Here is a 27298-nt window from a genome sequence, read left to right as displayed (position 1 = left end):
AGACGTGAAGAAAAATTTAGAAGACATTAAAATCTGCTCTCCCCCTCCTGAATCAAAGCTGCCCCGATGAAACATGCTCTGTTTGAAAAACAAAGCTTCATGAATTAAAACTGAAAATTATTGCAATCATTTAGCTAGATTTTGTATGAGACTTAACTTTTTCCTGTTGTGTTTGACTGAACGACTGGACAAAGTTTGTCCTCTTAAAAGAAGACGTGTCACTTTTAACACAACTGTGCTTTTTTCTTGAGAACACACACACACACACACACACACACACACACACACACACAAACACATACACACAGAAATTCAAACCGCAGGGGAAAATACTTAGCCTGTGGTTTACTGTGAACGTCATCTTAGCTCATAAACTTTACACACACCTTAGCTGATCCACCTCAGTGCTGATTAGAGTCACTGCAACAACCAGTGTGTGTGTGTGTGTGTGTGTGTGTGTGTGTGAAATCTGTAATTGTAGCCTGAGGACACTCCTCTGCAACCAAAGCCGCGTGTGTGTGTGTTTGTGTAACAGGTGGTCCCGCTGTGAGTGTGGTTGTGCACTGCGGGGCTGGACGGACACTCGTCCCTCACATAAAGGACACTTCCTCTCTCCTTTGTTTACTACCTCATCAGAGTAAACAAAGAATGCTGCTTCCTACGCACACACACACACAGGTAGGAGGTGGAGTGGTCATTTCCCTCGTCAGGTATGTCAGCCCTGAGGCCACAGCAGAGGTTCAGTGACACTACAAGTGTTTGGTGGCAGAAACGTCCCATCTTCCATTGGACATCATAACAACTCATCTTACAGTCAGACACACAGGAGCGACTACACATGAACTGTAACCTCAAGTTGGTGTTCAAGGCAAGTTTATCTACATGGCAGATTTTGGCAATTCAAAGTGCTTTAGATAAAAAAATCAAGAGAAACACATTACAAAAGGACATTTAAACAGTGGTGGACAAAGTACACAACTCTATTACTTGAGTCAAACTATAGATACTTTTGGTCAAAAGTAAAAGTTGCTGGTCAAATTTTTACTTGAGTTAAAGTACTGGAGAACTTCCTTCTAAAAAAACAAACTGAAGTAGTCAAAGTACCTTTCTTTCAAATAAAAAAAAATCTACAGATTGGTGAAACCATTGCTAAAGTGAAAACGCTGAGTAAAACTATTTAATATAATATATAACAGTGAACAACAACTTCAAGGGCAAATTCATAAACAGTCATTTGACCAAACAGCATGAAAACTGCTACTATTACAAGACAACTTTAAAATATTCATCTGGAATCAAGCAAATGTGGTGATTTCTCGAAGGCCATCGTGAAGTTTGTGCACAGTAAACAGAGCATAAAATATAAAACAATATGAATATCTCTTCATCTCAAAAAACTTCAAACATGGATTTCAGGTATGGCCATGGTGCTGTGGACTATCTGCTGTCAGACTCATTACTAACACTGCATAACCACACACAGCCACCTGCTGATGACCTCACCTGTCCACCTGTCTCTACCGATGAGCTGCCAAATCTGAGCAGCGGCTGCAGTTGAAAGCTTAATAATGTGACACTGTAATTATGTTACAGTGTCACTACTGTCGTTACTTAAATGGTATTTTACCATATATTACTGCATATTGCTGTAAAATCATACAGCAGCCAGCTGGTTATCTTAATTGTTTGTTTTTTTGCTCTCAAAACCATCAAGATTTACCGTATTTTGCTGTATTTTGAATAAACAGATGGAAAAATTACTGTTAAAATTTGCAAAAGTAAGAAAAATAACAAAGATAGGCAAGAGATTTGATGGGCATGAAGCTTACAGACTTCATATTTTGCTAACTTGGATCAAAAATGGAAGAAGCCATTAACTAGAAGAGGAAAGGAAGTACAAACCCAAGCCATCATAAGATGGGTTTCCATTACAGATTTGTGCAAAATTTAAACGATATTTTCAAAATGTCGTTAAAACACAACGACGATATGACTGCGTTTCCACTGAGTGATGTTATGCAGCTTCTCCTCTCTCGATAACATATAAAGAAGCACGGTGCAAACACAGTCATAGCACCATGTGACCTATTGAGGCAAAAAAAGTGTTTCCATTGCAGTTTTGCCAAATATGGCTTTTTCAAATCACCTGAAATACCACCTTATGCAAGCATTAAAATGTTTTTGTGATAAGCGGGAGTTTTTCTTTCGAACTTGATGAATTTCCATTATGCATTTTTTATATTCCCAATTTCAATTTGCGCAATTTGAGAGTCACTTTAAACCTGCCAAGAGTTGCCAAGAGTAAACCTGCCAAGATGAGTGGAAACCAAATATGTCCAAACCAAAACAGAAAGGCGACAGGAAGACAGACAGATCAGAGCTGAATGAATAAATAGTTCCTAAAACGGCATTAAGAGGATATATCAGTGTAACTTCTGCCAAATTTTAGATAAAAAAATCACTCGGTAATGGATAATCTGATTCAGTCATGGTCCTAAATTTGGAAATGTACCTCATCTAAATGCTGTCTGGAAGGATAAAAACTGCTGGTCTGGATAATGTTAGAAGTTCAGAAATATCTCTTTGTTGTAGTAAACACGAGAAAAACTCAGTGCTGCTTTGTGACATTTTAACATCTGATGTTTTATGGATGTTAACTTTCTGATCCGACTGTTATTACATAAAGACTGTCCCTGTGTGTGTGAAGCGTTGCCCTCGCCTGCCTCCTCTCCTCTTGAAAACAGGCGTCTCTTTTTAAAGCTCGAGTGGAGCAGAACAGTAGCCCTTGTTCCCTGCAGAGGTCGCGACCCCTCGCCCCGGCCCGAACCCGATATGCGGCCTGCCAGCTCGGCGGGGCGCTCCGCCTGAAAGATAAGGAAGTGGACCACCGGTAGTCCTGGTGTTACCCCTCGGCCTGGGGCTGCCCTGAGGGTCAAACCCAGTGCGCCTCACCTTACTCACCTTCCTCTTTCTTAAAATCTGGGGTTCCACATTTCTCTCTGACATTTGTTGCTCTATCATCTAAAATTACTTTTGTTAGGATGTTCGAGTTTATCTTTTTTTCTTTACCATTTGAATCCACCTTTGTTTTATAATTTTGTTTAAAGTTTACAGCAACATATTATGAATTGTAAGATTCATTTTTTTGTGACTGAAGTTTCTTTTTACAGTATGTTACTGATTTTTAAGTGACTCGTGGTCTTGCCAGACCCAGAGAATAGTAGCAAGAGAAACCAAATTTTACTTGTTCTGCTTATTGTTTCAATACATCTATATACAAAATGAAAACAAATCACTCAACATGTTATCAATACTTTGCAGACAAGTGTCTTGTCTCCAAGTTATGTCTCAAAGCTCCTTCATGCAAAGAAACAAAGAGTCATTATTCAGATGTTGAAATTAGGTCTTAGAGTGCTGATAACCTCACTTCTAACTATGTTTTACTCAAGTACTGCAAATTTGAAGTTACTTATTTCCATTGCATCCTACTTTATACTTTCACTCCACAAATTTCAAAAAGAAATTTCCCCTCTAAACATTTTACATTGTTTATTTTTTCATTAACTATTTACATGTAAAAGAGGGATAATTATCCAATATTTTACAAAACACAAATATACTTGTGTATAAAGAAGAACATGACAGAAGACATTTTACTACAGAAACAATCATTTTGCTGTAAGAACATGTGGCTGATAATACTTCTGTACTTTTAGGATATGGAGGAGCTAGAATGTTTACTTGTAATGTGTATTTTAAAATGAATGTATCTGTACTTTAACTCAAGTAAAGTATCTGATTACTTCTATTGCCACAGATGATGGATGGAAATGCTCAGGTTGAACTGAACGCTGCGACACAAAATGAGCAAAAGCATCCTCAGCTAACAGGTCAACACACACACACACACACACACACACACACACACACACACACACACACACACACGCACGCACGCACGCATGCACACACACACATGTGCTGATGACAGGTAGCAACTCAGACAAGGAGAAAGGAGGAGAGAATCAAAGAGACGAGGAGGGGGAGGAGGAGGTAAGGTGGGTCGGGGGGAGAGGGGCATTCTGTATGCGTCTCACTAGGAACTTCTGAACGTGTATGTGTGTGTGTAAGTGTATGTGTAGATGAGTGTGAATTAAAATTATGCAAAATTGTTGTCATCCAGAGAAATTCCTTTATAAATATTAAGTTTGACACACTATAAAGGACACTAATACATCCTCGATTTCTGATAGCTTTGCACAACTTAAGGTCAAGTCTTGATCCTTAATTATACCTTATTATAGAAAATCACTCTTTAACCCTTTGAAACCTGAGCAAATTGCATTGATTTATTAAAAAACAAAACAAAACTGGGAAAAGGCAACGAGCAGTCAAAGATGAAATGACCCCAAAATCAACAGGAAATTAGTAAAAAAAAAAAAAAAAAAGTATAAATCAAAGAAAAGTAAAATTACCTGTAAACTGCTAAAAAAAACAACAACAAAGAAGTAACCTGGAAAAAGTGCTTTAACATTATAATTATTTTGAAACATAAGTTTAAATATGTAATAATGATAATGATTAATTTAGTTTCTCTAAACTACACACTCCTCTAGACATTTTCCCTAGTTTTTAAAAAATCATTTTCTAAATCTGTTTATTTCTTGCACTTCAAGGAACATTTCTGACCAAGTTCACATTGCTTCTTCTCAGTGTTTTTGAAAGAAATCATGCCCAAGCTTCAAAGGTTCAAATATTTGTTTAAAGGTGTCTGAAAGCAACACAAGAAAAGTGATGTCAGTCCAGGTTTCAAAGGGTTAAGGGGCAACAGTAAATTCAAACTCAGTCATTCAGCCACACATACATCTAAATTTATTTGGGGTATTTCGGGTCTCCTAATAAGTTTGGTGACAGGACCTGGTTGATCTGCACAGTCTTTTTCGTTTAAGTAAACCATTTCTTTCCTAAAATTAAGACCATGGTCCAACTGTCCCTAAGTTCAAAAATAAATCGATGTGCTGACAGATGGATAAAATCAAACATTATCCATCCATACGATGACCCGCGTTACCTCGTTATCACCCCTGTCGTGCACATATTTTTTTCTCCCTCATTCATCTTCTCTCGTCTCCGGGGAACGAGTGAAAACTTTCTCTCCCTTCCCTCCCGCTGCTCGGCTGCTCGTTGGAGTGTTGGGTTTCCAGGAAAGACGGTGTAAAATATCCGACCGCCGCTTCCGTTGTAAATTGACAACTGCTCCCCTGACTGGCAGCTCTATAACAGGACAGGAAGTCAGCGTCCACCAGGCTGCCAGCGCAGGTCATGGACCGAAAAGCTTTTGAAATGTGGAGCTGGTTCGGCTCACGCTGAAGTTCTACTGATTGATGCTCCTTTGTAAAGGTTTCAGGGGAAAAAAAAGATCATGACTAAACAAACGCTTTGTAAATTGCTCCCGCAACAAAAAACATTGCTCTACTATCCTTCCTCATATTCTCCAAATGGCGATATAGGGCTTATAAGGCATCTGCTTCCATCCCCACAGGAAGAATTGGCTCAGTGTAAATTTGTTTGGGCACATTTTTTTGTGTACAAAATAACAAAATTCTGTTCAAGCACAAGAGGCAATGCTCATTTTTGGAGTTTCACATTGGGCAGGTTTAAACTAACATTCAAATTGCACAATTGAAATTGGGAATTTAACTCCCATTTACTGCAAAAAAGTTTTTACGCTGACATAAGGTGGTATTTCAAGCAATTCTAAAAAAAAAAAAGCCATATGTCACAAAACTGCAATGGAAACACTTTTCGCTTCTATAGGTCACATGATGCTATGGCTATGGGCTTGTCAGCAGGAACTGGCTCCCTCATGATGCAGCAGGAGCTACAAGAGCTGTTATTGCATCACATAACTCTTCAAAAGTTGAGCAGATCATCTGGAAATTTTGAATCAACAATTCCTTTGTGAAACCGTAGACTATCTCCTCCCAAAAATCCCTCATATGTGGCCACCCTCACATATAAGGGCCTCGCCTTTCCATTATCGCTCACATAACATGCCTAAGTGGCCTTCAATTGGAAATAATGACGGCTAGTGCGGTGGCTGCAATAGAAATAAACCTGCTAATGTTTTGAACATCCATCACTCTGCTTCTTGGCTTGTTTTCATTAGAGGAGAAGTTGCACATCATCACTCAATGGAAACGCAGTCATCTTGCAACTGTGTTTTATCGACATTTCATCTGCATCCCAGCTCAAAGTCTCGGGTTTGTTAGACCCATCCTAAGCTCCTCTGGTCCTATTGGCACTTTCCAGCTCCTTTTTACTTTGTTCCCGGCACTGTTATCATACTGCTGCAAAAGCTGTCATTTTGGGGCTGTGTCTTAATCCAAAGTCACTGACAAAGTGGCAGCATTTGACAAGTTAGTGATGAGAACAGGCTGGTCATTCTGTTAATCTCCTCCAGGAGATAATAACAAAAATAGGTTTTTGTTAAATTATACCATTCACACAAAATTCCTACCCTTCCGAGGTTAATTAAAAATAGTAGCATCAGACAAATTTTGCCTTTTTTTGTAGCTGGCAGGAGTAAAAATTAGTTATTGTCAGCATTTGTTGTGTTATGGTTTCAGAATGATGAAGATGTTTGAATACGAATGTCTAAAAATCTGTTAATCAGTTGGTAAAAACATGTAGTTACCAAAGAAAGAAATCATTCTGTAGAGTCTACATCCTATTTTGTATATAACTGTTCTCCACCCGCTTGAGAAATATTGCATATAGTTGCCATAAATGGAATAAACTCTGCCTCTGGACTCTTGCAGATTTGGGCTGAGCCTCAAATATTCACAACATCTGGCTCCACCCCTGACTATGAGCCCTACCTGCTGTAAAACATCTCACATACATGTTAATATTTCTCTTTTTTGATGATAATGGACGTGAAGAAGATGACAGTGAATCTGACTGTACAAGGTTTTAATTAAATTGCTGTGCGTGTGTGTGTCTTGTGTATTTGTGGGCATGTGTGTGTGTGCGCGTGCTGTATAATTGTTTATGAACATGTCTCCATACAGAATATGTGGCGCAATTACAGTTCAAAGCGATGTGAGGTAATGAGAGTCATCGGTAGTAGAGTAACATATCCTGCAGCGTTTTGATTGAAAGGAGTCGTGAAGCAACAGAGACACAAACAACAAACGGATGACATCATTAGTTTCACCTTTCACTCATAATTACCTTAGCACAAATAAACTCAGCAGTCTGCTTCACTCGCTGATTCATCGAATGAAATAATAGAACTTAGCTAGCTGTTAACTGCTAAAATAACAGTATACAGTTTGAGGCCTGCATGCCACTTAAGGGCCTTGAGTCATTTTTACATTAAATTTGGAACAGAGCTCCTTAAAATTTTCTTTTTTTTTTTTTAATTTGCATGAGTTTTTGGGGTTTAAAAAAAAAGAATCTGATCCTCAACAGACCAAAATGAAGCACAAAATGTTGCTTGAGTAAATTCCTAAATGGATCTACACAAACTCCATGTAAGGTGTCTTGATACACTTTACATGGAGTAAAATATAGAAAACAATAATACAGCAAATGCACTGATTTAACAAAACTCTTGAATTAATAATAATAATAATAATAGTGGTAATAATGCATTATATTTATAAGCGCCTTTCTCAATACTTGAGGACACTTTACAGAGATAAAACAAATAAATTTAGAATGAAAGGAGAAGCATAAACACTGCCCACAACCTGAGAGGTTGAGCCTGTGTGCACCTCTGCATTAAAGATGTTCTTGTTTATGCCTCATGACTCACCTGTAGCATGAGGACTTGACTCTCTGTCACACCCACTGCATGATGTTCTCTTGAAAGCCTTTCGGAGAAGGTAACAACAGGCTCAAAGCCTTCTCTGGCTTTGAACAGTCTCTCCTGTTGATATGGATGATTCTGATTTTAATTTACAGGTAAAAGAAGGTACTGTAGGTGGCAGAGCTCCACACAGACCAAATATCAAACTAATCCCCTTTTCTGGATCATCTCGGCATGGCACAACTCAACTTCTCCAATGTTGTAGTCGTGAGATCTCCCAGGTGTGCTGCATCAGTGGCTAATAATGCGTCAGACCCGCCCCCTATGTGACATCAGAGCTGCAGTCTCTTCCTACACACACCTCAGTCTGACTCAGTGGATATAGACTTTGGCTTTAAACTTGCCACTTGGCTGCTTTTTAGCTCAGTATTCTCTCCTCCTTTCACTATCTGTGATGCAGTTTTCAAAATCCCTTTCACTTCGCAAAACAACATTCAACTTAACACGCTGAAATTTACAAGTTTTGACAAAGATTTGCTTTGTGCAATTAAGTGTGTCTGTTTTGTTCTTTCAATGGATTGTTGTAAATATCTACAATGACTAAAACTAATTGTGAATGCACCTCAAAAAAAAAAAAAAAAAATGCCAAGGACTAATAATTGATCTGTCACATATTTTTACCCTGGCAGCAGGTTAACCTGTTCTGCAAAATCTACATTGAGAAAATCTGCTATTTGTTTGTCTGTGATCACCTCTGGAGCAAATGATTATCAAACTATGTTTGTGTGATTCAAGTTGTATTGATAAAAGAGACAGTCGGCATGCATCTGCTACTGATTTTTCTTTTCTTTTCAGGAAAATGAGCTACTTTAATAACAGTGTTTGCCTTCCAAAGTGCATGTTTTCCACCAAAACATGTCACCTCCTGTAACTGTTTTGCAGGAGCACTGTCACTACACTGTCCCTGGACTTGGCCCCGCCCCTAGATGATTGTGATTGGTTTAAAGAAATACAAACAAGCCAAATCTTTTTTCCCCTCTATAACCACAAGATCTTGTGTGTATCCAGGGAATATTTTGCTGCTTTCTAAACTTTAAAATGATTTACATGGCTCAATGCCACTTGGGATAAATGATGAAGTGGTTTAAATCTGGGTTGCAATGTGGATAAACAGACATTTTACTTGGGAAAACTGAAAAAAATCAAGTTTATGAGTAAATAAACTTGTAGTTAAAATGTCTCTCAGTGTAGTTTTATTATAAAGTGTCTGGAAAAACTGACAATCAACAAAAAGTGACTGATGTTTTACTTCAGATTGATTCAAAATGTTTGTGGAAGTGTGCATGCAAAACATCACAAGTGAGACTTAAAGGTGTGGTGGTGTGCGCGTACGTGTGTGTGTGTGTGTGTGTGTGTGTGTGTGTCAGCCTCAGGTAGCAGGAGGTGAAGCTGAAGCAGATTTTAGCACCTGTCAGACTCCGTCGGCATCAAACCTGAGATGACACCCCTGACCTAGAGAGGCATGCAGCTACGCTAATTACACACACACACACACACACACACACACACACAAAGAAAAGAGAATCCATCCAGTGGCTAACAGCAGTACCGCAAGTACCGCAAATACACACTGACACGCATTAAAAAACGTACAAACACACACAGACACACACACACACGCAGACACACACACACACACGTAGACACACACACACACACACACACACACACACACACACAGAAACGCGTATTTAGCAGGACCTAGATCAAAGTGAAGCCTTCAGACTGTCAGTGCAGCGCTGCCTCGGGCTGACAGCAGCCACAGTTCATTCAGTGTTTACATTACAGCACTTTCTACTCTGTGCACACACACTCACACACACACTTCACCGGCTGATCCGCGGCCTGATAAGATGGCCGATAACTTCACACACATGAATTATCCTGCGGTGAGGAGAGTGCAGCTCGTCTCGGGGGAGTCAGACGTGTTTGAAGAATATAAAAAAGGGGGATTTTTCTTGACATGACAAGAACTTTTTATTGAGTTACAAGAGCAACTAAAAAAACCTGTAAAGTTCAGGATCGCTAATAGCAGCCCGCGAGCAGACGGGAGTTGGTGGGTCAAAGGTCAGAGGTCACACAACAGTAGATAAACAACGATTAAAAGGAACATGTACACCAGGGTTGGATATCATTTAGGTCTGATCGATTCAGAAAGTGCTGCTGTATTTAAAAAGTGTGTCTCTAATGAAGTTTTTCATTTATCACCTTTTTAACCGTCATAAACATCTCCCCGTGACTCACAGGTCAAATATACACGTTGCAAAAATGAAACAAAAAAATTAAGTGTTTGCAAATGTGTTGTTAGCTGTGCATGTATTGAAATGTGCATGTGTGTCTGGCTTTGTGTGCACGTATGAGTGTGTGTGTCCAGCATGCTCCTACTTGCCTCCCTCGTTCTCTGTGGTACTCTCTCTCTCTGCTTCTCTGTTAACCTCTTAATGTCCTCTCGATTGCCGTACACCTTTTGTCCTGTGGGGTCATGCTGACCCCGCCCTGTTTTGAATGTTATTTTAAGCATATTGTATAAACTGTAAATCAATTCTGTGTTACACCTTACTTCAGTCCAACCCATAACCACACATTTTTCCCTTCGTTTTGGAATTTAGGGCCGATAGACCTTGATGATTTCACAGAGGAATTGTGAATTCAAAACTTCCTGACGATCCGCTCAACTTTTGAAGATTTATGTGATGCAATAACACCTCTTCAGGCATGATGCAGCTCCTGCTGCATCACGAGGGAGCCAGTTCCTACTGACAAGCACATAATCCTAGCGTCATGTGACCTATAAAAGTGAAAAAAGTGTTTTCATTGCAGTTTTGTGAAATAGCTTCTTCAAAATCGCTGTGTTTTCATCAGGCATATTTTATCATTGCAATTTCAATTTGCATGATTTCAAGAGTTAATGGAAACCCTAGGAATGAAAACTGGATAACGAAACTTTTTTTTCCTTGTTTTAATGTATGGAGCTTGTTGCCACATCTGTGACTGATTCTCCTAAAGGACAGGCGAATAAACGTGTTGATTGAGCTCCCACTTTTGAAAACACCAAAAAATAAATATCAGGACAAAGAATTTTTTCCAGAAATTACTTTTTTTCTAGTGCAGCAAACTCATCCTTATTTTCTATTCTGTCCACATTGCTTGTTTGACAGACAACCAAATTAATTCCACAGCTGCAAGGAAGACTTCAACTGTTCTCAGTTATAAGAGTTTCAGTTAAGACTTTGGGGGTCTAAATCAGTGTTTGACAATTTTGGCCTGTAACAAGGTGCTGGGTGTCTCATTCAGAATGATAAAACTGATTCACATTAGGGATTGTTTGTACTTTGAACATAAAAAGGGATCAGCGTGCATTAAAAAGGCATCATAATAGAGTTTGTTTTTTTTAATCAACATGAGTACCCTCATACTCAGCAGGTTGAGTATCTCTGGTCTAAATGCTTCAGAAGTGATGAAAACATTAAACTGAACATCTGAGCCAAGATGGAGGATCCCTGAGCACTCGGGATTAACTTATCAACTCATCAGCCCTCGGGCCTAAACACACACACACACACACACACACACACACACACACACACACAAGCTTTCTCCCAAGATATTTTGAGAACAGCATGGTGTGTGTGTGCGTTTGAAAGCAGAAACTTTGAATGAATCATTGTATAACTGCATAAGATATCAGGCAAAAAAATCTATCATTTTGAATCATTCAGACTTCCTTCTCTTGTCGTATCATGATTAATTCTCTGTTTGCATCTCAATCTTTACTCTCCATACTGTAAAATTTCATGTTCATGCTGCTCAAAGAGAGCACATCAGTTCCAGCCCAGTCACCAGGAGAAAAGTTTGGTAATGTACATTTCTGCAAACCACAAATATGTTAGATTTGTACATTTCATTGCTGTCGTATCAGCATATCTAAAGTTACTAAAGTTACTATCTAAAGTAAAAGTGGTTGTTTTTAACTGAGACATCTCTGCTTTACCTGCTGGGATTATGGCCCCTAAACCAGGTATGTTAAGCCAAAACATGATCTTTTCTAACTATTACCAACTGGGTTTTGTGCCTAAACCTAACCCCATATTACAAAAAAAAACATAAAGCGTCAACATATCCACTACATAATAACATGCAAATGTAACGTATCCGTGGTTTGCAGAGACATAAAATGCCCACATTTATTTTGCCGAATCGGTTGTCACTCCGTTCCCAACAGTTTCTGTTCTGAAGTAAATTGAATCAGATGTGATTTATTTTGGGTTGCTATTGTCTCCAGAGTGTCTGAGGTCGAAACCAGAGATGTGATCTGGAGAATAAAGCGGCCCGAGGCACCGCAGGAGGAAGATCTCCATTACAGAAGCTTTTAAAAGCTCAGGATTAGGATTAGTGGAATGGCCCTTTAAGTGTCTGGAGCTGAGCTGCAAGATGTGATGGGACAACAGGACAGGAAATGCACCTCAGCTAGTGTGTGTGTGTGTGTGTGTGTGTGTGTGTGTGTGTGTGTGTGTGTGTGTGTGTGTCCAGAGTGTGTTTTACAGAGAAACAACGATTCCTTACAGCTCCAATCCTCACAAAGTCCTTTTTAACGCTGAATAATAGCTAAATTTTTTAAAAGGTTTTAAAGATAATACTTGTGGTTTTCTTATATTTTAGCCCAATAGCGAACACTTTAAATGAATGCAAAATGTTTTCCAATGATTTTTAAGCTGACTTCCAACCTGTTCTGAAATTATTTCAGCTTTGTGTCAAAATTTACTTGCAGATATTCAGAAAATTTAAAACTCGTGTGAAATGACAATATTTAACCATTAGATTTTTATTTGTTGAAGTTTATTTTCTGTCACTGCGCAGTGCTTTTTGGCAACTGAACAAGAAGTATCTGCAACATTTCTTAACCCTTTGAAACCTGAAGCGACACCTGTTTTCTTGAGCTGCCTTCAGATGCCTTTTACAAGTATGTAAACCTTTGAAGCGTAAGCAAATTGGTGCAATTTTTTGAAAGACATGAGAAAAAAGTTAATGAGCAGCATGGTAAGAAATGTTCCACAGATTGCAGAACATTTTTCCAATTTAGAAAACTGTTATTTTAAAAAAAATCTACTTTATACTTTACTTTATACTTTTACTTTATACTAATTTCTTAATCATTTTTAGGTCAATTCTTTCGTTGCTGATTGCCATCCTCCCATGTTTTTTCCCCAAAGAAGTCAAGCCAATTTGCTGAGGTTTCAAAGGATTAGTTGATTTTTTATAAGAAATTCTACTTTATTTGGAAACCAGATCATCAGAACTTCTGACTGTTTCTGACTTCTTCTTGTCACCGTGTTCCCAGATCTCAGCTACTTGAGTTGTGTGTGATCATAACTGGTGGACAAAACTATAAAACTGACTGACAAGTTATAAGCTCCTCTCATGGGATTCCCTCCACAACGTGAGCTGCAGGAGAGCGCTGACGTCACGCTGCTGCTCTTCCTGTCTGAAAACCTCCCTGCTGCTGCTATTAATGATCAGACTGTCTGTGATAGGAGCTGACAGGCAGGAACGCTCCGCCAAGTATGAACTGAATTTGATCACAAAGGGAAAGAGAAGGAGGGCGGGAGGAGGAGAAAGGAGGAGGGAAACAAAAAAAAAAAAAAACAGCTGAAAACACCAGGAGAGGAGGAGACGGATGGGAAGAAATGTGAGGTGTTGAAGACGTAGAGGAGGGTAAACAAAAGTAACTTGACAAAGTCACAACTGCAACAACTGAAGTAAATTTACATTAAAGTGTATTTTAATACGTTTATGAAGTCATAGGTTTGTTCAGATGGTGACTAAAAAAAAATCCTCACCAGTAATTTTGTCACTCTGAAACCTTTCAGACGCGCAGCTTAAACAAATGTTGGGCTCCTCTTAAAGCCACATGTTTGTCTGTAGGTTTGACTAAAACTGCAGATGGTTTCCCAGGTTACAGGAAGTTTTTTCATTCTTATTTCGACTCTAAAAGGCATAAAATGTCAGATTCAATGCACAGTATATGAGCAGTTAAACTGCAAAAATCTTCACAGCAAAAATAACAATCTGCTATAAATTTGACATGCATCTGCACCATGTCAAGGCCTATTTCAGTCTAAAACAATTAATGAATTCAGACCAAAATTTTTACATTAAATCCCATATGATTAATGCCCTACCCTCTTAAAATACATCTGAAATAAAAGATGAAGAAGATCATCACATACTAAGCTGCTAGCATATTACAATAAATAAAGAAATAGAAAAAAAGCTAAATATTCATGGGAGGAGATTATTCTTCAAAATAATAATAATAATAATAATAATAATAACAATATAAATTGATACATTTTGCATTTGTCTTCTGAGAGATTCTGTTTCAAAATTAATTTCCCTCCATCTCCATATCTCTGCTGTCTTCTTCAAACGCCTGACAAGAGGTATCATTTTTCAATTTTTTTTTTCATTTTGATGTGTGATTTGTACATTTGGAGGGGATTTCCCAGAGCTCATATCTGCTGAATGTCAGCTGAAGATTTACAGCTCCGAATATGATATGGAACTTATTTAATTATCAAGTTCAAACATGAAGAAACAAAGAAAAAAAATCACGCCTGTTATTTTTCTTTTGGGCAACACACGGCACAAAAATAAGAGCATGTGAACTAAAATATGTAGGAATTTAGCTAATTAACAGGCGTTTATCTAGTATTATCAGAACCTGAAATTAGTTCAAATTATTAAAATACATATTTAAAAGAAAACAGTGTGTACACGTAGTGATTTCAGGAAATATTTTTCTGTACTTTTTTCGCATCTGAAATGATTTTAGACGAAAGTGAGTTCATGGATCTCCATCACATTTGCAGCGTTTCCAGCTGCATCACTATAACTTCGAATCATTTTAATTTTTATAAATGACAAATGAGGCAGAAAAGCCCTAAAGAAACCCCGAGTGACTGCAGATTAAATTAAAACAAATATCATCCTTTAACTGAAGGTGTGAAAACCAACAGTGTGACCGTGTTTCCATCAGTCTGCTCGGTCGGAGCTCATTCACCTTCCACAGCCACAAGCTCTCCAATCAACACCGCTCAAATGTAAACTTTGCTCGCTAAGAAAACACTCTTTCAATGGCTGAAGTGTGCTCACGGTGCGCTGATTGGCCCGACTTTTAAAAATCCAGCTCTAATGCGAGCTTTAATTAAACCCCAAAACTTGCACGAAAAATTACACCAAATAAAATAAGTCAATTGACGCATTTGTTTGTGAATTGAAACGAGAAAAAAAGACTGCCAGGAAATTATGTCTTAATTCATTCCAAAATGCAACAGGATTAAAGATGTTTCTGTCAGATGTATAAAAAGAACATGGATTTTATCAGTTGGAGGTTGTGAGAATTTAAATCGGATTCGCAGCCGCTGACCACATCCTCTCTTTATGTCAAAACTAGATCCAATTATTCAATAACAAGTAAAAAAAATACCCAAATAATAATAAATTCCGAACAAATTGTTACGCACGCAGTTTGAATCTAAACCTCTCGTAAAAATCCGTCCGTCTCATCTGGATTAGGCCTTCGTCGGATTAAAATAAAATTTCCTCTCCTTTCTGCACTCTAAAGAACAATAAAAAAAAAGAAAGAAAGAAAAAAATTCTCACCCAAAAGAGAGGTAGAAAGAAAAAAGAGGTAGAAATAGGTGGTGCCTTTCTGCACCGCCTATTTCTACATCTTGAATCTTATGCATTGGATTTCTTTTTGCCACAATCCTCCACAAATACATAAAAAGCGACGTCAGATATCTGCCTTTTCCTCTTCTTCTTCTTTTTAATTTCGTATTTGACTAATTTATTTTTGATGGATAAATGTATCTAACGCCACTATATGATAGAATGTAATAATTGCAGCATATTTTAGAATTCTTTGCTAGAAACATGTCTCTGTCTAAACCGTCTAATTTCATTCAGTATACTAAAATAATGTAAAGAAATTGAAATCTGGTTTATGTGCTATTTTTTTATGCACTATTGCCTCTTCTGCCAGCTACGTCCTAAATTTAAGGCCGACTGCACACGGTCTGGATGCGGAGAGCTGAAGCAGCTGCTGAGCTCCAACCTGAAATACTGAGCTGGCTCTCAAACCTGCGTCAAACTCTGGACAGCTCCCAGCTGATTGGCTACCTGCGAGTCTCCTCCATCCGCTGCCATCTGATCCACTCTCTTCCTCCCTCCCTCTCTCTCTCTCCTCACCACCTCACACAAACTCTCTCTCTCCTCCTCTGCGCTCAGTCTCTCTCTCCGAGAGCGCACTGCTGCGTCTCTGCTGCTCTGATCTCCAAACTTTTTTTCCTTTTTTTAATTCCTCTCTCGGTGAATGAACGAACCTCTTTAACATATTCAGAGCAACGTCATCCGCCGAAGGTGGATCATGCCGTGCAGCCTTTTCTATAAAACCCCCTGCAGCTCGCTCATTGTGGAGGAATAGCCACCGGTTTTTGGGAAGTGACGGCGAGTAAGAAACTTTGCAAACGCACACGGATTTTGCCTCAGCGCTGACTGGAAGCTTGGAGGTAAGTCTGCTGTTTCAGTCTCATTACAGACACAAACTCCTCTTTTTATATCGCGAGTGACTCATTTATTCAACTTTTTCATCCTGTCCGTTTCCTAATCTCTCATCTCAGTTTACTTTAGGCTGTTAATCCGCTTCATACTGCAGCCTACTGTATTCAAATCCCCTTTCTTCTCCTGCCTTTTAAAAGCCTGATTTATTGCCATTGCTCCATAAAGCTCGGGCCGCCCGGGGGGTGGCTGAGCCCCCTGAACTGTACCTATAAAGGCGCATAACCTAATAGACAAGCCGGCGCATGTAAACCTGTAAAACTATTTGGAATAGTTGACAGCTACTCCTCATTTTGAAGCAGCAGCGGAATGAAGGGGAGTTTCCTCGCTGCAGCGAGGCACGTTTCTTATGTAGTTCATCCAGAGTCAAATTTATGTCTGTGCAGGCGCATCCATCCGGTCTGATGACTCTTTTATTTTCTCTGGAGGGGCGTCTGTTTACGAAAAGTCATTATTTCTCAATAAAACCAAGTTGAAAGACAGAAAATCTTCTGTTTTCTTCCATCAAAATAATTTCTGAGTTTGGGGTATTATAATGAAATCATCCCAGAAATGAGCACATATCAACCCAGTACATCATCCCTGCATATTTCTTAATGAATCAAGAGGGTTGGGCCCCAGCTTGTATGATTACTGTTATTATTATTGTCTAATTAGCTGTAATAACAATTTACAACGGCTCTCGGCATTGACTGCCTCCAGAGATTAGTATTAAAAAAGTTTAGATCCACCCTTACCCTCTTTCTCTGCTTTATATGGTGGAGCTCTATGGTTATAAACCCACCAAGACTGAGCTAACGCACTTTTATTTATTTATTTTTTTATCTGGACAGAGTTTACAAGAAGACAACGCAAAATAAGGAGGAGAAACTGGACGGTGGAGAAGCTTTGCGCACCGCCGCCGGACAGAGGTTTGAACGGAGCACAAGCGCCTTTACGCACAGACACAGGTGGATGCTGGGAAGCGGACCAGCTCGCAGGAGATGTTACCCCTGGCCCAGTTTGGGGTGCTGTCGGCCCTGGCCACCGCGCTCACCTCGGTATTGTCCGCGATCTTGCTGCTCGCGCTGACCCGGCAGCTGTGGAGCCTCCGCTGGAGCCTAACCCGGGATAAAGAGAGCAGCCTGCCGCTGCCGAAGGGCTCTATGGGCTGGCCGCTGGTCGGAGAGACTTTCCACTGGCTGTTCCAGGTGAGAGTTGACACGTCTGGGCCGCTGTACGTTTAGATTTTTTACAAGCGTGCCAAAATATAGGTTAGCCTCCTGCGCGTAAAGGTCGTTATTTATATTCATCACTTGTGGATCCAACGATTTCTTAATTTTAAAGTCTAGAGGTAAACAGCGGAGGTCTGTATTGTGTTTTATCAATTAGATTATTGATTATTTATCTAGAAGCGCGCGGGAAGCTTTGAAAACCACAGATTCTTGTGCAGGCTGAGTTCTGTTGTTAATGCGACATGTGCGGACATGATGCTCGGTGCGTAATTCTCTCTTGTGGAAGAAAAACAGACGTTTTCTGTTCAATTCTTCCTCCTCTCGCTCCCTCCCTTTCTGACTGTCTGTCTTTTCTCCAGCGAGGAATGTACTTTCTCATCCCGTCATCTCTTTGTCCCTCAAACTCTCCACTCTGGGTGTCAGTCAGAGCGCCTCGCAACAGCACACGTGATGCGTGTCTGTTGTTTCTTGTGTTTTGTGCTCCTGACTCTGATTTTTCACCTTTTAATTTTATATCTCCAGATGCCCAATTTCAGGTCGGTTGTGCATTTCTAAAAACACGTGTGACACTAAAACAGAAGGGGGCTAATAGATGAAGGAAAAATAAAAAGCTGCACAATATCCTAAAGTATGCCAAGATGCATGATAAACACTGGCTATCATGAGATACTAGATTTTGTCATTTAAGTAAGTAGCAGTTCATGTGGAGACAGGAAAAAAAAAACTGTTAAAGAAGAAAAAAAAAATCTGGAACATAAACATAAAACAATCCCCTGTGTCTCGGTCCATGAGGAGACTTTTCAACAAATGTCAGTGAAAACAAGTTTTCAAGATAACCTGCTTACTAGCAAACAAACAAAATGCACCAAAAACAGACGGTGGACCTTTGAATAGTGAAATAAAATCTGGAAATGCACTAATTTTTATGCATAAGTTATAATGTTTTTCCAATAAAGTATGTAATTTTTTAGTTCGACAACTTGTCGAGAACTTGTTGCATGAAATTTGAAAATTCAATTTTTTTTTCTCAACACCACAGGGCTCCAACTTCCATATCTCTCGCAGAGAACGCCATGGCAACGTGTTCAAGACTCACCTCCTTGGGAAGCCTGTCATCCGGGTGACGGGCGCAGAAAACATTCGCAAGATCCTGCTGGGCGAGCACAGTCTGGTGTGCACGCAGTGGCCCCAGAGCACCCGCATTATCCTGGGACCCAACACCTTGGTCAACTCCATCGGAGATCTACACAAGAGGAAGAGAAAAGTAAGAAAGTTGGAATATGCAGTTGCCTTTATGGAGGAGACATTCAGCATGTTTACATGATGTTAGAAAAACTTAAATGGTTGTGTTAGTTTGACTAAAACTGGACTTTCAAATCACTTTTGAACATGCTTGTCTGACTGAAATCGCTATTTGTCTCAAAGTCAGACTAACATGTAGATAATATAGTTGGGAATCGAGATACTCCTTCATGTGTGCCCCTCAATTGGACTTGAACTGGCCCTAGGTGTTCTGCACATCCTCCTAGTCCCCATGCTGGGCTTTGACCTGTAATTTGAACTGCATAAAATCGAAAGATGGGAAAAACAGAAAAAGAAGAAGGAAAAAAAAACAAAACAAGACATAGGTAAAAAGTAAAGGGTAGAGTGTGTACGAAGTGTACAGTGCCAAAAAGTTTTTCACGTTTTCACACATGCAACCTGCTTGCTGCTTGCAAACTTGTTTGGTATGTGGCCAACTGTACGAAGGTCCAACACAAACTAGTTGAAAGGGGGCATATCGCCACCTACCGTGGCAAAGTCGGACATTCTTCCGTCAATAAATAAATTCACCCCCGGTGCTTGTTTACTGGGACAAGAACAGTAGTCGAATTAAATGGCCTGTTCATGTAAACATACTTTATGTTTAAGAAGATTGAGGTAATCATTAAAAGAAATCTTTCAAATCCTTAAAATACATAGACTGACACCCTCATTTATCCCATCCATTCCTTTCTCCTATCCAGTATCATGTCTTGTCTTCAAAAATCTATAATCTCACAAATTTTATCCAGACTAATCCTTTACTATCCCATCATATCCCCTACATCCTGTCCTCTTATCTCCTAAATCTCCTACATTCTTCCTTTACCTCTTTCCAGTCCTAACCTACCCCACCCTGTCCTCCTCTTTAGTGAGCATTTATTGAAAGGTGTTGACTGTCGTGTACGAGGTTATAACTTTTTATGACACCTCTATCTTTGTTTCCTTAACCTTTTCAAGATCCTGGCTAAAGTGTTTAGCCGGGGGGCTCTGGAGTCTTACCTGCCCCGGCTGCAGGACGTCGTCAAGTCTGAAATCGCCAAGTGGTGCTCAGAGCCGGGTGCCATTGACGTCTACAGTGCTGCCAAGTCCCTGACGTTCCGCATCGCTGTCAGAGTCCTGCTGGGTCTGCAGATGGAGGAGGAGCGGATAGTTTACCTGGCCCAGATCTTTGAGCAGCTGATGAACAATCTCTTCTCACTCCCCATTGATGCTCCACTCAGTGGGCTACGCAAGGTGAGAGAGCAAAAAGAAATTAAGGGAATGTGAATTACAAATTACATCATGATATGATCGATTATTTCCATTAGATTAAATTCAGAGGCTTGTAATCAATATAAGACAATATCAGTAAATACCCTCATTGCCTTTGTCTTAACTGCTACCGTTATGTACCTGGAGCGAGGCTGGTAGCATTGTTTGAATGTTTAGGAAGGAGCTGCGCTCAGATGGAAATGGTGAGATAGACATGCCATTGGAATTTAAAAGTAAAGGTGTATCTTAAAGGGACCACATTTATTTATGTTTTCACTTTGCATTTGGATTGATAATATTGGTAAGTACCAGATTACTGCAAACAGAAAACAAAAAAACTCCTTGGAATTACTTTATCTGTGGCTTTTTCGGAATACAAAAACAAACAAAACAAAAAAAAAATCAAAAGAAAAAAATGGCCTATGAGCTTTCTTTTGCTGTCACTTTGCAATTTAATCAAAGTGAGTTTGTACTAAACCATGATCAATAATGACATTTTGGGTTTTCTTCTCTGTCCAGGGGATAAAAGCCAGAGAAATCTTGCATGCCAACATGGAGAAAATAATCCAGGAAAAGATGGAGCGGCAGCAGACGGAGGATGAATATAACGATGCCTTCGACTACATTCTGTCCAGCTCCAAGGAGCACGACCAGCAGCTCAGCATCCAGGAACTCAAGGTACCAGAGTGAAGCAGATAATAATGTCACTTTCAGAAAACTATGTGCCAACCTAGGCCTCCGAAAGTTGTGATGTAATCAGTCAAAATTTAGATACAGACAAAGAAGATTTCGTGTTGAATTCTGACTAATTATAGTTTGCGGCTTTCATAAGTATGGAGTATGGCATGCAAATGTGATCCGATGAAAAGGGCTCTTTGATGTTGAGTTCTTTACAATCTGAAACAATTCTGCAATGGTTCAAGTCAAACTAAATTTTCCAATATGTTTCGCAGAATAATATTCTTCTGCCAAGAAGATCACAGCTGTTCAGTAGCCACTTTTTATTTAGTTTATCAATCTAGATTGTTTTGGTGTGAGTTGCAGAGTGTTGGAGATATCAGCCAGAGAGATGTCTGCCTTCTCTCCATCATAATTGAACTATATGGCACTTAGCTTCTGCTGCTGAAAGCACCAAAAAGTAAATCTGAGAAATTTAAGAGCATGTCTCTTTCCAGAAATCATGATCTGGTTACTCAAGATAATCCACAGACCTTGTTATGAGCAGTTTCATGTAAAAACTATTTCTTATCTACCTGTTCTGTACCTTTATATCTTTCCATCATTCTGCCTCCCTCCTGGCAGGAAACAGCAGTGGAGTTGATCTTTGCCGCTCACTCCACCACAGCCAGTGCCTCCACATCGCTAATTCTGCAGCTTCTTCGCCATTCAGCAGTGGTGGAAAGGGCCAAAATCGAGCTGGAGGCAGAGGGCCTCGGCTACGAATCCAACAGCAGTCACAATGGTGTAACTTTCGAAAAGGAGGATGCTGCAGATACAGAGACAACCTGCCTGCTTAACGGAGGCTGTCAGAATCACAGTGATGGTTTTCCACAGTCAAAGTCTCATGTGCCGCATCTGAACCTCGACAAGCTGAGCCAGCTACGCTATGTTGACTGTGTTGTCAAAGAGGTGCTCCGCTTTCTGCCGCCAGTCTCTGGTGGTTACCGGACAGCCCTGCAGACATTTGAATTAGATGTAAGTTCAAGTCTTTCTGAAATATACTGTTCACATGTAAGCCCTCCGTTTGAGTGTGTTTTCTTATTCCTGGAATGAGCAGAGGGCAGAAGAGGTGGTATATTTTCATCACATACAAAGAGCAACAAGGGCTTTGTTTTTTTAAAGACAAAACATAATTTCTTAGAAGTAAATGTTTTCAAATAAATGAAAGACCCACAGCCAAATGCAGCAACTTCTAGCCCCTTTTCTTGAAGCTGTCAAAATGCATTGTGGGAAATGTAGGCATGTACCACCAGAAATAGCAGCAGATGATGAATATCCTGGTAGGGTTAGCGTTTGGTAAATCCAGCCAGCAGGGTAAGCGATATGACAGGATATACCATTAGCCAGCCAAAATCTCCCGTACTGTTTATATCGTGGTAGCTTTCGGCCTGTAGGGGGCGACTTCTACATGTTCAAAACTTCAAGTCTTAACTAGTGATGCTCATTATTGTATAAAGGAAAACTGACTACTGTCTTAAAAAATGGCCTCATTTTTTTTCTTTTGTAAGTTGCTTACCATGGGTGTGTAAGCTGAAAAAGCGTCTGAAAGCCTCCTCACACTTCTGCATTTTCAAGCTCACACAGAATCACTTCTTTTCCAGAGCATGTGCCTCGGAGGCAAAGAAGAATTACATAAAATTGTTTCTTTCCCAATGACTGTGTAGAGGAAGCGATTTTTGGGTTAGTGTGCATCAGGTGTTGAATGTGAGAGCTGCCATATCCTGTGTGGACACTATGCCAAAATCCCTTCACAGTACAAATCTTATCTTGGGCCTTGCTGCTGCTACTAACTCTTTCCTAAAGGTTGACACACTATTGGTCTGACAATATCTGAACAGTTTTAGCTTTTTGGGCAATCAGCAGCATGATGATGAATGAAGGAGTTTGTGAGTGAGATAAAAACAGGTTTATTCCCAGCTCACAGATTGGCGAGATCTTCAATGAACTGCAAAAGAGAAAAACTAAATCTGGCTCCAATTCATTTTTTTTTTCTAGTCCATTTGTCATGTAGAACGCCTGGCTGCCGAAAATGTTCACATACAGAACTGCATGGCCTTTGCTGAGAAACTGCCCCGTCATGGCCTCATCTCTCGTCCTTACATACCCCTTACTCAGCCTCCGTTTGCCCCCAATTTGCTGCGTTTATAGCGAAAGGACAATTGAAGTCTAACAAAAATTCCCCAGACGCAATTGTAGTGCGCATGGCGCCATCTATGCAACTCTTTCAGGGTTTAAATCCCGATAGATGAGACGTAATTGCAGTATTGAAAATGTCATTATGCCTGTTCACTGAAGTGCATATTGCTAAGCCTAGACAAGGGAATCCCAATTCAGAAATAATTGGGATTAGGTATAGAGAGGCTTGGAATAATGGATGAATGCATAAATGCATAGAGTTGGAAAATCCTTTCTCTCATTTGGCTTTCCAAGTGATAAATTTTATCTAGCTTTTAACTTCAGTCAAAAATAAAAGTTGACCAAACATATGACTCTTAAAGTATGCCTATTTTTCACTTAACATTGCCTGTTAAAGATTCCACACACATTTTTGCAATTTCATTACTTCTGTGCTATGCAGAGTATGTGCAGATTTGGATACATAAAAATTCACCAAACTATTTGTTGGTAAAAATAAAAGAGTTTTTGTCCTTTCTTTATATTTATCAATTTCTGTTCTCATTTGACAGGGCTACCAGATTCCCAAAGGCTGGAGTGTAATGTACAGCATTCGGGACACCCATGAGACCGCAGCGGTATTCCAGAGCCCAGAGCTTTTTGACCCAGACCGGTTCGGCCCAGAGAGAGAGGAGAGTCGGGCGGCTCGGTTCAGCTACGTGCCATTTGGTGGTGGCGTACGGAGCTGCATAGGGAAAGAACTGGCACAGATCATACTAAAGACTCTGGCTGTGGAGCTGATAGGGACTTGCAAATGGACTCTGGCCACGGAGAACTTTCCCAAGATGCAGACAGTGCCAATAGTGCACCCGGTAAACGGGCTGCATGTGCATTTCACTTACAACCACCCGCTTTAGATACTAATACAGACTGAAAGACTTTCCAAAAACTCATTCCCCTAAGAAGCAGTTTAAAATTAAATGTGCTTCTGGAAAAACTCTTAAAGCCCAAGGGGGAGGCAGACACACCTCGTGGGGCCTGATGGTGCAATTCAGGCCCCCTTTCATTTCCATAAACATGAAGAAGGGGTTGGTTTGGAGCATCTCTTCAGTGGTTTCGTCCGAACCTAAGAAACCACTTTCTGTTGTAGCACAAGTATATTTCTAACCACATGATACGTTCACCTACAGTGTTTTCGATGTTTCCCAACTTTTACTGTCCTTTACATGCATTTTTAAGTTATTTATGTTCTGGGGTACAGAGCAAGAGTAAATCTGTGAAGCCTTTTTCTTAAAACAGAAGATCTGGGGTTACCCTGCTGAACGGACTGCATGTACACCTCAGTAAAAACAGTGAAAGTCTCTATTGAGAGGTAAATCACATGCACATAAAAAAGTAGCAGTTTCTGATAAATAGTTTCATGTTCAGCTGGCGAAACCCGGTATGACCAGCATACAGTAAGTGCCTAACAGACTTCAGGTGCATTGGTACCTGAAATCAAAGACCTACAACACATCTACTGCAGATAACAGGAAAAAAATCTCCCTCATCTTAGCCTTGTTCTATTGAAGCTGCAAGTCCAAGGACAAACATTTTGTTGGGATACACACTTACAAAAAGTAGTGATAACATGAATTCAGCTTTGTTGCTTTTATCTTTTACATCAATGTTATATCAGTAAGGAAACATCCAAGGGCTATGCACGTTTGCTGTGCTGAATGAGCAAGTCACAAGTATTTTACTTCACTTGCATTCTCAAAACCTTTAAGATTCACCTTTGAAAACTTTTGGAAAATATTTCCAGACCCAGGTTGGACACGGGAGACTGGACTCCCCTGCAGCTGTCTTAGTTGTAATGATGCAATGATCTCCACCGCTAAAACAAACTTACTGATGGAACTTGCACTTGATTTTGACACATAAATCTCACAACCAGGAACTATCCAAACATTAAGGTCAAAATACATTCAAACTGTTCTGTTTTTTTGAACATGAATGTAATATATATCCTTAACAGTGCTATTATGTGTGTATCAAATGAAGTAGCATTATGAATAAGCTGTATTTAAAATGCAGATGTATCATTTTTATTGTACTTTTACTCTAGTCTGTAACAATATTTGCTGTAATTGTGAATAGAGAAACTAACCTGTAATGTAAAGGACTGTCCATAAAAGTTAGTTTCACTGCTAGAACAAACATTAGACATCTTTCACTGTTTAGAGCAGCATATATAGAGAGTAAAGTTATTATTATTATTGTTATTTTAAGTCTAATTTTAGGACTGTTTCTGTCTTGGTCTTGAAGCCTAATAGACGCGCTGTGAAATCTTAGGTATGGATGGATTTGTGGAAGGAGATAGCACTTTCTCCGCTTTAAGGAGTCTGTATATATTTGTCCCGTGTATGCATTCATTGAGTGTATAAGATGTAGCTGCTGTACAGTTGATGTAAAGAGTAAATTAGAAAATGAAAACCTAAAACTTGTCATTTTATGAGTTTTTCATATCTTGCTTTTTAAAACAAAATATACCATATATTTTACCACAGTTAACATTTCTGATAACAGTCCAATGGGGCTGTGCAACATGTTTATAATTATCAATAATTTATTTATGCACATGTATTTCAACAAATTAATTTGGGCACATGAAATCCTGGCATGGTCTTTGTGTTAATAGCCTATAATTGGATTAATTTAGGTATGTGTCAGGTTGTTTGAACTAAATAAAACTAATATGAGCTGACTTTGTCCTCAGGAGGGGGTGGGGGTGGGGGTGCAGAATATTGTATTTAAATACTATTCAAGACTAAAAGACAACAAAACTTTCTTTTTTTCTTGGGAATTCATTACTCCCAAAGCATGATATTTTCCTAACCATGCCCAGGTGATTTTGTGCCTAAACCTAACCACAGGATAACCATAGCACTGTTGAAATGTTAAGTTTCAACATATCTGTTACATAATAACATGCAATTGTAACTTATTCGTGGTATACAGAAAAGTATGATGCCAATATTTTTTTGCTGGCAACTGAGTTGTGGAACCTGACCAGTTCACATACAGAACCAGCATCATCTGTTGATAATGCAGTTAATCACGCCCCTCACCAAACGACACTGCAACTGGAGCCCCCACCTAGTGTAAATCCACATTGATAACACCATGAAGTCAAACTTTTTCATCAACAGCTGGACATGACGACACGTTCTCGTCCCAGCTTATCACATTGTGCCGCTCTGTCAGCGACCCTCCGTGCCTACTTATGAGGTTTAAGGTATCACTTGGCATCAGCTGTTCACGCTCCAGGATGCTCTTACCGTGATGTCAACAAATGCACATGGTGGGATGAAGCAGCATGGTCCCTATGTTTACACAACAGCTCGGACTGTCATGATGGTTGGCAAAAAAACTCACAGATGGTTATGTGTAGGCAAAAGAGGCATGTGGTAAGGTGTAGGAAATAAAACGCACACATCCACAGTGTAAGTGAACTCGAGACTTCTGCACAAAAGAAGTCACTTGTCTGCGGAGCTAATGGGACCCATCTACCCCAACCGCCCACCCTAGAAGCGCACTTGCGCTCCTTATATTATATGGGTACTGGAGACTCAAGTGAAGCCGCCCATACAGGTTGCATGTCGATGTGCCTTGTGTCCACAGCCAGCCACCAGCGAATCATAACAATGCCACCGGTTCTGTTCAAGTGTGTTCTCATCTGACGCCGTCCAGCCATGCTGTGGTGGGACGCGGTGGGTGGCTTTCGGCGTCACGCTCGTACGCTGAAAGCACTGACAGAGCAGCACTATTTGACAAGTTTTTGTGTGAGATCGGGCTAAATATGAATATGTTGCATCTGCACCTTCATGTGGAACGGGCAACAAAAGGTCAATGACACCTCATCTTACCCCTTGACCCTCAGCACTGAAGCCACTCTGCTCCTCTTAATATACACCAACCAACCCACAGCCCATGACTGCTTTGGTAACATCTATCTCTATGCAGATGACACAATCATCATATGTTTCATCCCCAAAACCAACAAAACACACGCTATAAACAGGTGGCTCAACCAGTTATCTGATGCACAATTCACTGCAGCTCAGCTCAGTCAAAATGTTCAACTTCAGACACAAACCACATCTCATACTCAATAGCAACCCTGTAGCCATCACTGCCTCATTTCAAACTGCTCAAC

The 27298-nt window shown here is 39.8% G+C and overlaps 1 protein-coding gene and 1 long non-coding RNA gene across 3 annotated transcripts in view; one reads left to right on the top strand and one right to left on the bottom strand.

Annotated features, from left to right (window-relative positions):
• The window catches only part of LOC148187642 (uncharacterized), a 55398-nt gene that overhangs the window by 8835 nt on the left and 19265 nt on the right, over positions 1-27298 (bottom strand). The window contains exons 3-5 of one of the 2 annotated variants that reach the window (XR_015778392.1): positions 21530-21939; positions 20014-20238; positions 18806-18952 (exon numbers count right to left, since the gene is read on the bottom strand). This is a non-coding gene — a long non-coding RNA (uncharacterized LOC148187642). The remainder of the gene's footprint in view (positions 1-18805; positions 18953-20013; positions 20239-21529; positions 21940-27298) is intronic. The other variant, XR_015778393.1, reaches the window with a different exon arrangement.
• On the top strand, positions 16171-25696 carry cyp26c1 (cytochrome P450, family 26, subfamily C, polypeptide 1). The gene is made up of 7 exons (XM_042502095.2): positions 16171-16446; positions 17329-17685; positions 18749-18973; positions 19972-20247; positions 20785-20943; positions 21568-21960; positions 23673-25696. The coding sequence occupies exons 2-7, from the start codon at positions 17479-17481 to the stop codon at positions 24015-24017; spliced, it is 1605 nt and encodes a 534-aa protein (XP_042358029.1). The 5' UTR covers positions 16171-16446; positions 17329-17478; the 3' UTR covers positions 24018-25696.

This window comes from Plectropomus leopardus, chromosome 13, assembly GCF_026936395.1.
Source record: "Plectropomus leopardus strain MGB_pleo_1.0 chromosome 13, ASM2693639v1, whole genome shotgun sequence".
In the NCBI taxonomy this organism is placed as follows: domain Eukaryota; kingdom Metazoa; phylum Chordata; class Actinopteri; order Perciformes; family Serranidae; genus Plectropomus; species Plectropomus leopardus.
This window is presented reverse-complemented; position numbering and strand designations above follow the sequence as displayed.